General features: G+C 49.5%; 1 protein-coding gene across 1 annotated transcript in view; it reads left to right on the forward strand.

Annotated features, from left to right (window-relative positions):
• The first annotated feature begins 1,457 nt into the window (after window positions 1–1,457).
• LOC127928752 (layilin-like) overlaps window positions 1,458–17,377 on the forward strand; it is a 28,522-nt gene continuing 12,602 nt past the window's right edge. Inside the window, exons 1-4 of the mRNA XM_052516109.1 lie at window positions 1,458–1,479; window positions 1,847–2,144; window positions 2,547–2,704; window positions 6,486–6,524. Of these exons, the coding sequence (XP_052372069.1) occupies window positions 1,458–1,479; window positions 1,847–2,144; window positions 2,547–2,704; window positions 6,486–6,524 (517 nt within the window). The remainder of the gene's footprint in view (window positions 1,480–1,846; window positions 2,145–2,546; window positions 2,705–6,485; window positions 6,525–17,377) is intronic.

A 17,377-nucleotide genomic window follows, 5' to 3' on the forward strand; every position in this document is an offset into this window, starting at 1 on the left:
ACAGTGGTTGGTTCTCTATCCTCAGATTTAGACAGTGGTTGGTTCTCTATCCTCAGATATAGACAGTGGTTGGTTCTCTATCCTCAGATACAGACAGTGGTTGGTTCTCTATCCTCAGATACAGACTGTGTTTGGTTCTCTATTATCTCTGTTCCTCAGATACAGACAGTGGTTGGTTCTCTATCCTCAGATATAGACAGTGGTTGGTTCTCTATCCTCAGATACAGACAGTGGTTGGTTCTCTATCCTCAGATATAGACAGTGGTTGGTTCTCTATCCTCAGATATAGACAGTGGTTGGTTCTCTATCCTCAGATATAGACAGTGGTTGGTTCTCTATCCTCAGATACAGACAGTGGTTGGTTCTCTATCCTCAGATATAGACAGTGGTTGGTTCTCTATCCTCAGATACAGACAGTGGTTGGTTCTCTGTTCCTCAGATACAGACAGTGGTTGGTTCTCTATCCTCAGATACAGACTGTGTTTGGTTCTCTATTATCTCTGTTCCTCAGATACAGACAGTGGTTGGTTCTCTATCCTCAGATACAGACAGTGGTTGGTTCTCTATCCTCAGATACAGACTGTGTTTGGTTCTCTATTATCTCTGTTCCTCAGATACAGACAGTGGTTGGTTCTCTATCCTCAGATACAGACAGTGGTTGGTTCTCTATCCTCAGATACAGACAGTGGTTGGTTCTCTATCCTCAGATACAGACAGTGGTTGGTTCTCTATCCTCAGATATAGACAGTGGTTGGTTCTCTATCCTCAGATACAGACTGTGTTTGGTTCTCTATTATCTCTGTTCCTCAGATACAGACAGTGGTTGGTTCTCTATCCTCAGATACAGACTGTGTTTGGTTCTCTATTATCTCTGTTCCTCAGATACAGACAGTGGTTGGTTCTCTCTTAGGCTTGGGAGGTATACCATATATACCGGGGTATTTGGAAAAATCTAATTAGAAAACGATTCGAATATTTGTTGCTACTTTTAAAGTGTTGTGCAGCATGCGCTAGAGATCTGATTACAGTATGGAATTCGTAATTAAATGTTTGCCAGCTAGATATCTTGTAGCTATTAAGATAACTGTCTAAAATGTGCTAAATGTTCTGCAGTTGTGGATTTGGTTTGCTATTTTACAGTGTCGTAGCTATTTAGCTATCTAGCTAAGTGGCTATTAGCGTCTTCCAAAATCAAGCATTCACTTGGTAACAGCAGAGAATCCCCTGGGTCAAGAGCCTTGATATCTAAAATTAGTTATGTATGTGCCGCAAAATGTGAGTAGCATTTTTGAGTTAATTGTATACTTGTATAGTTTAGGTCAGACACTATAAAATACATTCTCTATGGGATTGTACATGTACTTGTTAGCATTGCTAAACCTTTTGATTACAGTTTATCAATGGGGTTGAAAACAGCGCCCCTTGTGTTCAGTGCCGGTAGTACTGAATATCCCGGTATGGCACAAAGTCGGTATGAAGGTATGACAATCTGGATACCGCCCTAGCCTAATCTCTCTCATCTACATCAGAATGTTGTTGATGTTATTATATTGCTGTGTAAGTGATGTCACTGTGGAGGGGGTTTCATTTAACACAGAAATAAAACATAAAATAACATGACATTAACTGGCACCTCTCTCTCTGTCTGTCTGTCTGTCTCTCTCTCTCTGTCTGTCTGTCTGTCCCTCCATAGCGGAGTTGTTTGAAGTCAGAGGTGAGGTGCAGGGTTGTTTACTAACCTGTATGAATAATACATGTCTGTCCCAATTTAGCTAGCTATTATTAGTGTACATTTCCCCATCGATGTACGTAGCAATAGTAACAGTGTGTGTCTGTGCGTGTGCAGGCCAGCGTGTGTGTAGGTTGGATCGGGGCCGGCCCTGCTATAAACTGGCATATTTTTCTGACCCTGGACGGCGGCTCAGCTTCCTGGAGGCGAGGCTAGCGTGTCGCCGTGACGGAGGGGAGCTGCTGAGCGTTGAGTCACCGGCCGAGCAGCGAATCATAGAGCAGCTTGTCACTGAGCTCCGTCCCTCCGACGGAGACTTCTGGATTGGCCTACGTCGTAACCATGGTGACACGGAAAACGTTGACGACTGTCCCTCACAGTACTACTGGACCGACGGGAGCCTCGCCTCCTTCAGGTGGGTCTGCTCTAAGCCCCGCCTCCATCAGGTGGGTCTGTTATAAGCCCCGCCTCCTTCAGGTGGGTCTGCTTTAAGCCACGCCTCCTTCAGCTGGGTCTGATCTAAGCCCCGCCTCCTTCAGTTGGGTCTGCTTTAAGCCACGCCTCCTTCAGTTGGGGTTGCTTTAAGCCACGCCTCCTTCAGTTGGGTCTGCTTTAAGCCCCGCCTCCTTCAGTTGGGTCTGCTTTAAGATACACCTCCTTCAGGTGGGTCTGCTCTAAGCCACGCCTCCTTCAGCTGGGTCTGCTTTAAGCCACGCCTCCTTCTGCTTACATGGAATAGTTCATATAACAATAGACAGCGGTGTGTAACTTTACGTATGTGTGTTACTGTGTGTGTTTGTTCCTGCGTGTGTGTTAGGAACTGGCACTGGGACGAGCCGTCCTGTGGTTACGAGGTGTGTGTGGTGATGTACCACCAACCGTCCGCCCCGCCCGGCCTCGGAGGACTCTACATGTTCCATTGGAACGATGACAACTGTGACACCAAGAACAATTTCATCTGCAAGTACACTGCAGGTACACACACACACACACACACACACACACACACACACACACACACACACACACACACACACACACACACACACACACACACACACAGATGATAGTACACAGCAGGCACCTCTCAGATCCTGGTTCGTCTCTACCCAGTACAGCCAGTAGAGGACTGGTCACCCCTCAGAGCCTGGTTCCTCTGGTCTATCCAGTACAGCCATTAGAGGACTGGTCACCCCTCAGAGCCTGGTTCCTCTGGTCTATCCAGTACACCCATTAGATGACTGGTCACCCCTCAGAGCCTGGTTCCTCTGGTCTACCCACCTCTCATTGCCTGGTTCCTCTGGTCTACCCACTACAGCCAGAAGAGTAGGAGTCACCCCTCAGAGCCTGGTTCCTCTCTACCCAGTACAACCAGTAGAGGACTGGTCACCCCTCAGAGCCTGGTTCCTCTGGTCTATCCAGTACACCCATTAGATGACTGGTCACCCCTCAGAGCCTGGTTCCTCTGGTCTACCCACTACAGCCAGAAGAGGACTAGTCACCCCTCAGAGCCTGGTTCCTCTCTACCCAGTACAGCCAGTAGAGGACTGGTCACCCCTCAGATCCTGGTTCCTCTCTACCCAGTACAGCCAGTAGAGGACAGTTCACCTCTCATTGCCTGGTTCCTCTGGTCTACCCAGTACAGCCAGTAGAGGACTGGTCACCCCTCAGAGCCTGGTTCCTCTCTACCCAGTACACCCAGTAGAGGACTGGACACCCTTCAGAGCCTGGTTCCTCTGGTCTACCCAGTACAGTCAGTAGAGGACTGGTCACCCCTCAGAGCCTGGTTCCTCTGGTCTACCCAGTACACCCATTAGATGACTGGTCACCTCTCAGAGCCTGGTTCCTCTGGTCTACCCAGTACACCCATTAGAGGACTGGTCACCCCTCAGAGCCTGGTTCCTCTGGTTTACCCAGTACAGCCAGTAGAGGACTGGTCACCCCTCAGAGCCTGGTTCCTCTGGTCTATCCAGTACAGCCAGTAGAGGACTGGTCACCCCTCAGAGCCTGGTTCCTCTCTACCCAGTACAGCCAGTAGAGGACTGGTCACCCCTCAGATCCTGGTTCCTCTGGTCTACCCACCTCTCATTGCCTGGTTCCTCTGGTCTACCCAGTACAACCAGTAGAGGACTGGTCACCCCTCAGAGCCTGGTTCCTCTGGTCTACCCAGTACACCCATTAGATGACTGGTCACCCCTCAGAGCCTGGTTCCTCTGGTCTACCCAGTACAGCCAGTAGAGGACAGTTCACCTCTCATTGCCTGGTTCCTCTGGTCTACCCAGTACAGCCAGTAGAGGACTGGTCACCCCTCAGAGCCTGGTTCCTCTCTACCCAGTACACCCAGTAGAGGACTGGCCACCCTTCAGAGCCTGGTTCCTCTGGTCTACCCAGTACAGTCACTAGAGGACTGGTCACCCCTCAGAGCCTGGTTCCTCTGGTCTACCCAGTACACCCATTAGATGACTGGTCACCTCTCAGAGCCTGGTTCCTCTGGTCTACCCAGTACACCCATTAGAGGACTGGTCACCCCTCGGAGCCTGGTTCCTCTGGTTTACCCAGTACACCCATTAGAGGACTGGTCACCCCTCAGAGCCTGGTTCCTCTGGTCTACCCAGTACACCCATTAGATGACTGGTCACCTCTCAGAGCCTGGTTCCTCTGGTCTACCCAGTACACCCATTAGAGGACTGGTCACCCCTCGGAGCCTGGTTCCTCTGGTCTACCCAGTACACCCATTAGAGGACTGGTCACCCCTCAGAGCCTGGTTCCTCTGGTTTACCCAGTACACCCATTAGAGGACTGGTCACCCCTCAGAGCCTGGTTCCTCTCTACCCAGTACACCCATTAGAGGACTGGTCACCCCTCAGAGCCTGGTTCCTCTCTACCCAGTACACCCATTAGAGGACTGGTCACCCCTCAGAGCCTGGTTCCTCTCTACCCAGTACACCCATTAGAGGACTGGTCACCCCTCAGAGCCTGGTTCCTCTCTACCCAGTACACCCATTAGAGGACTGGTCACCCTCAGAGCCTGGTTCCTCTCTACCCAGTACACCCATTAGAGGACTGGTCATCCCTCAGAGCCTGGTTCCTCTCTACCCAGTACACCCATTAGAGGACTGGTCACCCCTCAGAGCCTCAGTCCTCTCTACCCAGTACACCCATTAGAGGACTGGTCACCCCTCAGAGCCTGGTTCCTCTCTACCCAGTACACCCATTAGAGGACTGGTCACCCCTCAGAGCCTGGTTCCTCTCTACCCAGTACACCCATTAGAGGACTGGTCACCCCTCAGAGCCTGGTTCCTCTCTACCCAGTACACCCATTAGAGGACTGGTCACCCCTCAGAGCCTGGTTCCTCTCTACCCAGTACACCCATTAGAGGACTGGTCACCCCTCAGAGCCTGGTTCCTCTCTACCCAGTACACCCATTAGAGGACTGGTCACCCTCAGAGCCTCAGTCCTCTCTACCCAGTACACCCATTAGAGGACTGGTCACCCCTCAGAGCCTGGTTCCTCTCTACCCAGTACACCCATTAGATGACTGGTCACCCCTCAGAGCCTGGTTCCTCTCTACCCAGTACACCCATTAGAGGACTGGTCACCCCTCAGAGCCTGGTTCCTCTCTACCCAGTACACCCATTAGAGGACTGGTCACCCCTCGGAGCCTGGTTCCTCTGGTTTACCCAGTACACCCATTAGAGGACTGGTCACCCCTCAGAGCCTGGTTCCTCTCTACCCAGTACACCCATTAGAGGACTGGTCACCCCTCAGAGCCTGGTTCCTCTCTACCCAGTACACCCATTAGATGACTGGTCACCCCTCAGAGCCTGGTTCCTCTCTACCCAGTACACCCATTAGAGGACTGGTCACCCCTCAGAGCCTGGTTCCTCTCTACCCAGTACACCCATTAGAGGACTGGTCACCCCTCAGAGCCTGGTTCCTCTCTACCCAGTACACCCATTAGAGGACTGGTCACCCCTCAGAGCCTGGTTCCTCTGGTTTACCCAGTACACCCATTAGAGGACTGGTCACCCCTCAGAGCCTGGTTCCTCTCTACCCAGTACACCCATTAGAGGACTGGTCACCCCTCAGAGCCTGGTTCCTCTCTACCCAGTACACCCATTAGAGGACTGGTCACCCCTCAGAGCCTGGTTCCTCTCTACCCAGTACACCCATTAGAGGACTGGTCACCCCTCAGAGCCTGGTTCCTCTCTACCCAGTACACCCATTAGAGGACTGGTCACCCCTCAGAGCCTGGTTCCTCTCTACCCAGTACACCCATTAGAGGACTGGTCACCCCTCAGAGCCTGGTTCCTCTCTACCCAGTACACCCATTAGAGGACTGGTCACCCCTCAGAGCCTGGTTCCTCTCTACCCAGTACACCCATTAGAGGACTGGTCACCCCTCAGAGCCTGGTTCCTCTGGTCTACCCAGTACACCCATTAGAGGACTGGTCACCCCTCAGAGCCTGGTTCCTCTGGTCTACCCAGTACACCCATTAGAGGACTGGTCACCCCTCAGAGCCTGGTTCCTCTCTACCCAGTACACCCATTAGAGGACTGGTCACCCCTCAGAGCCTCAGTCCTCTCTTGGTTGCTTCCTAGGTTCCTTCCTTTCTAGGGAGTTTTTCCTAGCCACTGTGCTTCTACATCTGCACTGCTTGCTGTTTGGAGTTCAGGCTGGGTTGTTGTGACATCTTTGTTACATCTGCTCATGTTAAAAGGGCTTTATAACTGATTGATTGTGTTGTGTTCCAGAGAAGGCTCCTGAACCCTCCTCCAACACTGCACACCCAGGTAACAACGCTACTTAAAGTGTCTGAATATTCATGGTATTAATGAGTTCTGAATATGAATAGGTACACTACATGACCAAAAGTATGTGGACATCATCTCGTTGAACATCTCATTCCAACATCATGGGCATTAATATGGAGGTCTCCCCTTTACTGCCAGAACAGCCTCCACTTTTCTGGGAAGTCATTAATATGGAGTTGGTCCCCCCTTTGCTGCTGTAACAGCCTCCACTCTTCTGGGAAGGCTTTCCACTAGATGTTGGAACATTGCTGCTATAACAGCCTCCACTCTTCTGGGAAGGCTTTCCACTAGATGTTGGAACATTGCTGCTATAACAGCCTCCACTCTTCTGGGAAGGCTTTCCACTAGATGTTGGAACATTGCTGCTATAACAGCCTCCACTCTTCTGGGAAGGCTTTCCACTAGATGTTGGAACATTGCTGCTATAACAGCCTCCACTCTTCTGGGAAGGCTTTCCACTAGATGTTGGAACATTGCTGCTGTAACAGCCTCCACTCTTCTGGGAAGGCTTTCCACTAGATGTTGGAACATTGCTGCTATAACAGCCTCCACTCTTCTGGGAAGGCTTTCCACTAGATGTTGGAACATTGCTGATATAACAGCCTCCATGTTTCTGGGAAGGCTTTCCACTAGATGTATAGATAGATTTAACTAAATTACTATGTATATACTGTTGAAGTCGGAAACATTACATACACTTAGGTTAGTCATAACTCATTTTTTTAATCACTCCACAAATTTCTTGTTAACAAACTATAGTTTTGGCAAGTCGGTTAGGACATCTACTTTGTGCATATGACACAAGTAATATTTCCAGCAATTGTTTACAGACAGATTATTTCACTTATAATTTACTGTATCACAATGGTCAGAAGTTTACAAGTTTAACTAAGTTGACTGTGCCTTTAAACAGCTTGGAAAAGTCCAGAAAATTATGTCATGGCTTTAGAAGCTTCTGATAGGCTACTTGCCAATATTTTGAGTCAAAGAGGTGTGTACCTATGGATGTATTTCAAGGCCTACCTTCAAACTCAGTGTCTCTCTGCTTAACATCATGGGAAAATCAAAAGAATTCAGCCAATTTTTTTTAAGACCTCCATAAGTCTGGTTCATCCTTGGGAGCAATTTCCAAACGCCTGAAGATACCAAGTTCATCTGTACAAACAATAGTATGCACGTATAAATGTCATGGGATCATGCAGCCATCATACCACTCAGGAAGGAGATGCGTTCTGTCTTGTAGAGATGAACGTACTTTGATGTGAAAAGTGCAAATGTCCTCTAGTCTGATGAAACAAAAATGCAACTGTTTGGTCATAATGACCATCGTTATGTTTGGAGGAAAAAGGGTGAGGCTTGCAAGCCGAAGAACACCATCCCAACTGTGAAGCACGGGGGTGGCAGCATCATGTTGTGGGGGTGCTTTGCTGCAGGAGGGACTGGTGCACTTAAAAAATTGATGGCATCATGAGGTAGGAAAAATATGTGGATATATTGAAGCAACATCTCAAGACGTCAGTCAGGAAGTTAAAACTTGGTCACTAAAGCTTGGTAGCAAATGGGTCTTCCAAATGAACTATGACCCCAAGCATTCTTCCAAAGTTGTCGCAAAATGGCTTAAGGACAACAAAGTCAAGGTATTGGAGAGGCCATCACAAAGCCCTGACCTATACCAGCTCTGTCAGGAGGAATGGGCCAAAATTCACCCAACTTATTGTGGGAAGCTTGTGGAAGGCTACCAGAAACATTTGACCCAAGTTAAACAATTTAAAGGCAATGTTACCAAATACTAATTAAGTGTATGTAAACTTCTGACCCACTGGGAATGTGATGAAAGAAATAAAAGCTGAAATAAATCATTCTCTCTACTACATTTCACTTTCTTAAAATAAAGTGTTTATCCTAACTGACCTAAGACAGGGAATTTTTACCAGGATTAAATGTCAGGAATTGTGAAAAACTTCAACTTTAAATGTATTTTGCTAACGTATATGTAAACTTCCAACTTCAACTGTATGAGTTTAGAGAGATCACGACTTCCCCCGAAGTTGGCTCCCCTGCCTGTTCGGGCGGTGCTCAGCGGTCGCCTACTAGCCGCCACGATCCCTTTTTCTTTTGTCTGTTTGTTTTGTCTTATTAGTTTCACCTGTGTCTTGTTGTATGTGCTTAATGACCTTATTTAAAGTACATGTACCCGCCCTTGTTTTCCGCAGGAATGTCTTTGTGTTACGTGTGTGCGTTTAGGTGTGTATTTTCTGGACTTGGCACCCTGTGTTTTGGCTAGTCACTTTTACTGTCAGCGCCCTGTGTTGTTGGCTAGTCACTTTTACTGTCAGCGCCCTGTGTTGTTGGGTAGTCACTTTTACTGTCAGCGCCCTGTGTTGTTGGGCTTGTCTTTTACTGTCAGCTCCCTGTGTTGTTGGGCTTGTCTTTTACTGTCAGCGCCCTGTGTTGTTGGGCTTGTCTTTTACTGTCCGCGCCCTGTGTTGTTGGGCTTGTCTTTTACTGTCAGCACCCTGTTTTGTTGGGCTTGTCTTTTACTGTCAGCACCCTGTGTTGTTGGGCTTGTCTTTTACTGTCAGCGCCCTGTGTTGTTGGGCTTGTCTTTTACTGTCCGCTCCCTGTTTTGTTGGGCTTGTCTTTTACTGTCAGCACCCTGTGTTGTTGGGCTTGTCTTTACTGTCAGCGCCCTGTTTTGTTGGGCTTGTCTTTTACTGTCAGCGCCCTGTGTTGTTGGGCTTGTCTTTTACTGTCAGCTCCCTGTGTTGTTGGGCTTGTCTTTTACTGTCAGCTCCCTGTGTTGTTGGGCTTGTCTTTTACTGTCAGCTCCCTGTGTTGTTGGGCTTGTCTTTTACTGTCAGCTCCCTGTGTTGTTGGGCTTGTCTTTTACTGTCCGCTCCCTGTGTTGTTGGGTAGTCACTTTTACTGTCAGCGCCCTGTGTTGTTGGGCTTGTCTTTTACTGTCAGCTCCCTGTGTTGTTGGGCTTGTCTTTTACTGTCAGCTCCCTGTGTTGTTGGGCTTGTCTTTTACTGTCAGCGCCCTGTGTTGTTGGGCTTGTCTTTTACTGTCCGCGCCCTGTGTTGTTGGGCTTGTCTTTTACTGTCAGCGCCCTGTGTTGTTGGGCTTGTCTTTTACTGTCAGCGCCCTGTGTTGTTGGGCTTGTCTTTTACTGTCAGCGCCCTGTGTTGTTGGGCTTGTCTTTTACTGTCAGCTCCCTGTGTTGTTGGGCTTGTCTTTTACTGTCAGCGCCCTGTGTTGTTGGGCTTGTCTTTTACTGTCAGCGCCCTGTGTTGTTGGGTAGTCACTTTTACTGTCCGCGCCCTGTGTTGTTGGGCTTGTCTTTTACTGTCAGCGCCCTGTGTTGTTGGGCTTGTCTTTTACTGTCAGCGCCCTGTGTTGTTGGGCTTGTCTTTTACTGTCCCTGTTTTGTTGGGCTTGTCCCTGTGTTGTTGGGCTTGTCTTTTTGTCAGCGCCCTGTGTTGTTGGGCTTGTCATTTACTGTCCCCTGTGTTGTTGGGCTTGTCTTTTACTGTCAGCACCCTGTGTTGTTGGGCTTGTCTTTTACTGTCAGCTCCCTGTTTTGTTGGGCTTGTCTTTTACTGTCAGCACCCTGTGTTGTTGGGCTTGTCTTTTACTGTCAGCGCCCTGTGTTGTTGGGCTTGTCTTTTACTGTCAGCGCCCTGTGTTGTTGGGCTTGTCTTTTACTGTCAGCTCCCTGTGTTGTTGGGGCTTGTGTTTTACTGTCAGCTCCCTGTGTTGTTGGGCTTGTCTTTTACTGTCAGCTCCCTGTGTTGTTGGGCTTGTCTTTTACTGTCCGCGCCCTGTGTTGTTGGGTAGTCACTTTTACTGTCCGCTCCCTGTGTTGTTGGGCTTGTCTTTTACTGTCTGCGCCCTGTGTTGTTGGGCTTGTCTTTTACTGTCAGCTCCCTGTGTTGTTGGGCTTGTCTTTTACTGTCAGCTCCCTGTGTTGTTGGGCTTGTCTTTTACTGTCAGCGCCCTGTGTTGTTGGGCTTGTCTTTTACTGTCCGCGCCCTGTGTTGTTGGGCTTGTCTTTTACTGTCCGCTCCCTGTGTTGTTGGGCTTGTCTTTTACTGTCCGCTCCCTGTGTTGTTGGGCTTGTCTTTTACTGTCCGCTCCCTGTGTTGTTGGGCTTGTCTTTTACTGTCAGCTCCCTGTGTTGTTGGGCTTGTCTTTTACTGTCCGCTCCCTGTGTTGTTGGGCTTGTCTTTTACTGTCAGCGCCCTGTGTTGTTGGGCTTGTCTTTTACTGTCAGCGCCCTGTGTTGTTGGGCTTGTCTTTTACTGTCAGCTCCCTGTGTTGTTGGGCTTGTCTTTTACTGTCAGCTCCCTGTGTTGTTGGGCTTGTCTTTTACTGTCAGCGCCCTGTGTTGTTGGGCTTGTCTTTTACTGTCAGCGCCCTGTGTTGTTGGGCTTGTCTTTTACTGTCAGCTCCATGTGTTGTTGGGCTTGTCTTTTACTGTCAGCTCCCTGTGTTGTTGGGCTTGTCTTTTACTGTCCGCTCCCTGTTTTGTTGGGCTTGTCTTTTACTGTCAGCGCCCTGTGTTGTTGGGCTTGTCTTTTACTGTCAGCGCCCTGTGTTGTTGGGTAGTCACTTTTACTGTCCGCGCCCTGTGTTGTTGGGTAGTCACTTTTACTGTCAGCGCCCTGTGTTGTTGGCTAGTCACTTTTACTGTCCGCTCCCTGTGTTGTTGGGTAGTCACTTTTACTGTCCGCGCCCTGTGTTGTTGGCTTGTCTTTTACTGTCCGCGCCCTGTGTTGTTGGGCTTGTCTTTTACTGTCAGCGCCCTGTGTTGTTGGGCTTGTCTTTTACTGTCAGCGCCCTGTGTTGTTGGGCTTGTCTTTTACTGTCAGCGCCCTGTGTTGTTGGGCTTGTCTTTTACTGTCAGCGCCCTGTGTTGTTGGGCTTGTCTTTTACTGTCAGCGCCCTGTGTTGTTGGGTAGTCACTTTTACTGTCCGCGCCCTGTGTTGTTGGCTAGTCACTTTTACTGTCCGCGCCCTGTGTTGTTGGGTAGTCACTTTTACTGTCAGCGCCCTGTGTTGTTGGGTAGTCACTTTTACTGTCAGCGCCCTGTGTTGTTGGGTAGTCACTTTTACTGTCAGCGCCCTGTGTTGTTGGGTAGTCACTTTTACTGTCCGCGCCCTGTGTTGTTGGGTAGTCACTTTTACTGTCAGCGCCCTGTGTTGTTGGGTAGTCACTTTTACTGTCAGCGCCCTGTGTTGTTGGGTAGTCACTTTTACTGTCAGCGCCCTGTGTTGTTGGGTAGTCACTTTTACTGTCAGCGCCCTGTGTTGTTGGGTAGTCACTTTTACTGTCAGCGCCCTGTGTTGTTGGGCTTGTCTTTTACTGTCAGCGCCCTGTGTTGTTGGGTAGTCACTTTTACTGTCAGCGCCCTGTGTTGTTGGGCTTGTCTTTTTTGTCAGGCCCTGTGTTGTTCGGCTTGTCTTTACTGTCAGCTCCCTGTGTTGTTGGGCTTGTCTTTTACTGTCCGCTCCTGTTTTGTTGGGCTTGTCTTTTACTGTCAGCGCCCTGTGTTGTTGGGCTTGTCTTTTACTGTCTGCTCCCTGTGTTGTTGGGCTTGTCTTTTACTGTCAGCTCCCTGTGTTGTTGGGCTTGTCTTTTACTGTCAGCGCCCTGTGTTGTTGGGGTCACTTTTACTGTCCGCTCCCTGTGTTGTTGGGCTTGTCTTTACTGTCCGCTCCCTGTGTTGTTGGGCTTGTCTTTTACTGTCTGCGCCCTGTGTTGTTGGGTGTCTTTTACTTGTCTTTTACTGTCAGCGCCCTGTGTTGTTGGGCTTGTCTTTTACTGTCTGCGCCCTGTGTTGTTGGGTTGTCACTTTTACTGTCCGCTCCCTGTGTTGTTGGGCTTGTCTTTTACTGTCCGCTCCCTGTGTTGTTGGGCTTGTCTTTTACTGTCTGCGCCCTGTGTTGTTGGGCTTGTCTTTTACTGTCTGCGCCCTGTGTTGTTGGGCTTGTCTTTTACTGTCTGCGCCCTGTGTTGTTGGGCTTGTCTTTTACTGTCAGCGCCCTGTGTTGTTGGGCTTGTCTTTTACTGTCAGCCCTGTGTTGTTGGGCTTGTCTTTTACTGTCAGCGCCCTGTGTTGTTGGGCTTGTCTTTTACTGTCAGCTCCCTGTGTTGTTGGGCTTGTCTTTTACTGTCCGCTCCCTGTGTTGTTGGGCTTGTCTTTTACTGTCAGCGCCCTGTGTTGTTGGGCTTGTCTTTTACTGTCCGCGCCCTGTGTTGTTGGGCTTGTCTTTTACTGTCAGCTCCCTGTGTTGTTGGGCTTGTCTTTTACTGTCAGCTCCCTGTGTTGTTGGGCTTGTCTTTTACTGTCCGCTCCCTGTTTTGTTGGGCTTGTCTTTTACTGTCAGCGCCCTGTGTTGTTGGGCTTGTCTTTTACTGTCAGCGCCCTGTGTTGTTGGGCTTGTCTTTTACTGTCAGCTCCCTGTGTTGTTGGGCTTGTCTTTTACTGTCAGCTCCCTGTGTTGTTGGGCTTGTCTTTTACTGTCCGCTCCCTGTGTTGTTGGGCTTGTCTTTTACTGTCAGCGCCCTGTGTTGTTGGGCTTGTCTTTTACTGTCAGCTCCTGTGTTGTTGGGCTTGTCTTTTACTGTCAGCTCCCTGTGTTGTTGGGCTTGTCTTTTACTGTCCGCTCCTGTGTTGTTGGACTTGTCTTTTACTGTCCGCTCCCTGTGTTGTTGGGCTTGTCTTTTACTGTCAGCTCCCTGTGTTGTTGGGCTTGTCTTTTACTGTCCGCTCCCTGTGTTGTTGGGCTTGTCTTTTACTGTCCGCTCCCTGTGTTGTTGGGCTTGTCTTTTACTGTCCGCTCCCTGTGTTGTTGGGCTTGTCTTTTACTGTCCGCTCCCTGTGTTGTTGGGCTTGTCTTTTACTGTCAGCGCCCTGTGTTGTTGGGCTTGTCTTTTACTGTCTGCGCCCTGTGTTGTTGGGTAGTCACTTTTACTGTCCGCTCCCTGTGTTGTTGGGCTTGTCTTTTACTGTCTGCGCCCTGTGTTGTTGGGTAGTCACTTTTACTGTCCGCTCCCTGTGTTGTTGGGCTTGTCTTTTACTGTCCGCGCCCTGTGTTGTTGGGTAGTCACTTTTACTGTCCGCGCCCTGTGTTGTTGGCTAGTCACTTTTACTGTCCGCGCCCTGTGTTGTTGGGTAGTCACTTTTACTGTCCGCGCCCTGTGTTGTTGGGTAGTCACTTTTACTGTCAGCGCCCTGTGTTGTTGGGTAGTCACTTTTACTGTCAGCGCCCTGTGTTGTTGGGTAGTCACTTTTACTGTCAGCGCCCTGTGTTGTTGGGTAGTCACTTTTACTGTCAGCGCCCTGTGTTGTTGGGCTTGTCTTTTACTGTCAGCGCCCTGTGTTGTTGGGTAGTCACTTTTACTGTCAGCGCCCTGTGTTGTTGGGCTTGTCTTTTACTGTCAGCGCCCTGTGTTGTTGGGCTTGTCTTTTACTGTCAGCTCCCTGTGTTGTTGGGCTTGTCTTTTACTGTCCGCTCCCTGTTTTGTTGGGCTTGTCTTTTACTGTCAGCGCCCTGTGTTGTTGGGCTTGTCTTTTACTGTCTGCGCCCTGTGTTGTTGGGTAGTCACTTTTACTGTCCGCTCCCTGTGTTGTTGGGCTTGTCTTTTACTGTCTGCGCCCTGTGTTGTTGGGCTTGTCTTTTACTGTCAGCTCCTGTGTTGTTGGGCTTGTCTTTTACTGTCAGCGCCCTGTGTTGTTGGGCTTGTCTTTTACTGTCAGCGCCCTGTGTTGTTGGGCTTGTCTTTTACTGTCAGCGCCCTGTGTTGTTGGACTTGTCTTTTACTGTCAGCTCCCTGTGTTGTTGGGCTTGTCTTTTACTGTCAGCTCCCTGTGTTGTTGGGCTTGTCTTTTACTGTCCGCTCCCTGTTTTGTTGGGCTTGTCTTTTGTCAGCACTTGTCTTTTACTGTCAGCTCCCCCTGCTCCCTGTTTTGTTGGGCTTGTCTTTTACTGTCAGCTCCCTGTGTTGTTGGGCTTGTCTTTTACTGTCAGCTCCCTGTGTTGTTGGGCTTGTCTTTTACTGTCAGCTCCCTGTGTTGTTGGGCTTGTCTTTTACTGTCAGCGCCCTGTGTTGTTGGGCTTTTCTTTACTGTCAGCTCCCTGTTGGGCTTGTCTTTTACTGTCAGCGCCCTGTGTTGTTGGGCTTGTCTTTTACTGTCAGCGCCCTGTGTTGTTGGCTAGTCACTTTTACTGTCCGCGCCCTGTGTTGTTGGGCTTGTCTTTTACTGTCAGGGCCCTGTGTTGTTGGGCTTGTCTTTTACTGTCAGCTCCCTGTGTTGTTGGGCTTGTCTTTTACTGTCCGCTCCCTGTTTTGTTGGGCTTATCTTTTACTGTCAGCGCCCTGTGTTGTTGGGCTTGTCTTTTACTGTCAGCTCCCTGTGTTGTTGGGCTTGTCTTTTACTGTCAGCACCCTGTGTTGTTGGGCTTGTCTTTTACTGTCAGCTCCCTGTTTTGTTGGGCTTGTCTTTTACTGTCAGCTCCCTGTGTTGTTGGGCTTGTCTTTTACTGTCAGCGCCCTGTGTTGTTGGGCTTGTCTTTTACTGTCAGCTCCCTGTGTTGTTGGGCTTGTCTTTTACTGTCAGCTCCCTGTGTTGTTGGGCTTGTCTTTTACTGTCAGCTCCCTGTGTTGTTGGGCTTGTCTTTTACTGTCAGCTCCCTGTGTTGTTGGGCTTGTCTTTTACTGTCAGCTCCCTGTTTTGTTGGGCTTGTCTTTTACTTGCTCCCTGTGTTGTTGGGCTTGTCTTTTACTGTCAGCGCCCTGCTTGTCTTTTACTGTCAGCTCCCTGTGTTGTTGGGCTTGTCTTTTACTGTCAGCTCCCTGTGTTGTTGGGCTTGTCTTTTACTGTCAGCTCCCTGTGTTGTTGGGCTTGTCTTTTACTGTCAGCTCCCTGTGTTGTTGGGCTTGTCTTTTACTGTCCGCTCCCTGTGTTGTTGGGTCACTTGTCTTTTACTGTCCGCTCCCTGTGTTGTTGGGCTTGTCTTTTACTGTCCGCGCCCTGTGTTGTTGGGCTTGTCTTTTACTGTCAGCTCCCTGTGTTGTTGGGCTTGTCTTTTACTGTCAGCTCCCTGTGTTGTTGGGCTTGTCTTTTACTTCAGCGCCCTGTGTTGTTGGGCTTGTCTTTTAGCGCCCTGTGTTGTTGGGCTTGTCTTTTACTGTCCGCTCCCTGTGTTGTTGGGCTTGTCTTTTACTGTCCGCGCCCTGTGTTGTTGGGCTTGTCTTTTACTGTCAGCGCCCTGTGTTGTTGGGCTTGTCTTTTACTGTCAGCGCCCTGTGTTGTTGGGCTTGTCTTTTACTGTCAGCTCCCTGTGTTGTTGGGCTTGTCTTTTACTGTCAGCGCCCTGTGTTGTTGGGCTTGTCTTTTACTGTCAGCGCCCTGTGTTGTTGGGCTTGTCTTTTACTGTCAGCGCCCTGTGTTGTTGGCTTGTCTTTTACTGTCCGCGCCCTGTGTTGTTGGGCTTGTCTTTTACTGTCAGCGCCCTGTGTTGTTGGGCTTGTCTTTTACTGTCAGCGCCCTGTGTTGTTGGGCTTGTCTTTTACTGTCAGCTCCCTGTGTTGTTGGGCTTGTCTTTTACTGTCAGCTCCCTGTGTTGTTGGGCTTGTCTTTTACTGTCAGCGCCCTGTGTTGTTGGGCTTGTCTTTTACTGTCAGCTCCCTGTGTTGTTGGGCTTGTCTTTTACTGTCAGCTCCCTGTGTTGTTGGGCTTGTCTTTTACTGTCAGCGCCCTGTGTTGTTGGGCTTGTCTTTTACTGTCAGCTCCCTGTGTTGTTGGGCTTGTCTTTTACTGTCAGCGCCCTGTGTTGTTGGGCTTGTCTTTTACTGTCAGCTCCCTGTGTTGTTGGGCTTGTCTTTTACTGTCAGCGCCCTGTGTTGTTGGGCTTGTCTTTTACTGTCCGCTCCCTGTGTTGTTGGGCTTGTCTTTTACTGTCAGCTCCCTGTGTTGTTGGGCTTGTCTTTTACTGTCCGCTCCCTGTGTTGTTGGACTTGTCTTTTACTGTCCGCGCCCTGTGTTGTTGGGCTTGTCATTTACTGTCAGCGCCCTGTGTTGTTGGGCTTGTCTTTTACTGTCAGCTCCCTGTGTTGTTGGGCTTGTCTTTTACTGTCCGCTCCCTGTTTTGTTGGGCTTGTCTTTTACTGTCAGCGCCCTGTGTTGTTGGGCTAGTCTTTTACTGTCCGCTCCCTGTGTTGTTGGGCTTGTCTTTTACTGTCAGCTCCCTGTGTTGTTGGGCTTGTCTTTTACTGTCAGCTCCCTGTGTTGTTGGGCTTGTCTTTTACTGTCCGCTCCCTGTTTTGTTGGGCTTGTCTTTTACTGTCAGCGCCCTGTGTTGTTGGGCTTGTCTTTTACTGTCAGCGCCCTGTGTTGTTGGGCTTGTCTTTTACTGTCCGCTCCCTGTGTTGTTGGGCTTGTCTTTTACTGTCAGCTCCCTGTGTTGTTGGGCTTGTCTTTTACTGTCCGCTCCCCTGTTTTGTTGGGCTTGTCTTTTACTGTCAGCGCCCTGTGTTGTTGGGCTTGTCTTTTACTGTCCGCTCCCTGTGTTGTTGGGCTTGTCTTTTACTGTCAGCTCCCTGTGTTGTTGGGCTTGTCTTTTACTGTCAGCTCCCTGTGTTGTTGGGCTTGTCTTTTACTGTCCGCGCCCTGTGTTGTTGGGCTTGTCTTTTACTGTCAGCGCCCTGTGTTGTTGGGCTTGTCTTTTACTGTCCGCTCCCTGTGTTGTTGGGCTTGTCTTTTACTGTCAGCTCCCTGTGTTGTTGGACTTGTCATTTACTGTCCGCGCCCTGTGTTGTTGGCTT

The sequence above is a fragment of the Oncorhynchus keta genome, unplaced genomic scaffold, assembly GCF_023373465.1.
Source record: "Oncorhynchus keta strain PuntledgeMale-10-30-2019 unplaced genomic scaffold, Oket_V2 Un_scaffold_3664_pilon_pilon, whole genome shotgun sequence".
Taxonomy (NCBI): Eukaryota; Metazoa; Chordata; class Actinopteri; order Salmoniformes; family Salmonidae; genus Oncorhynchus; species Oncorhynchus keta.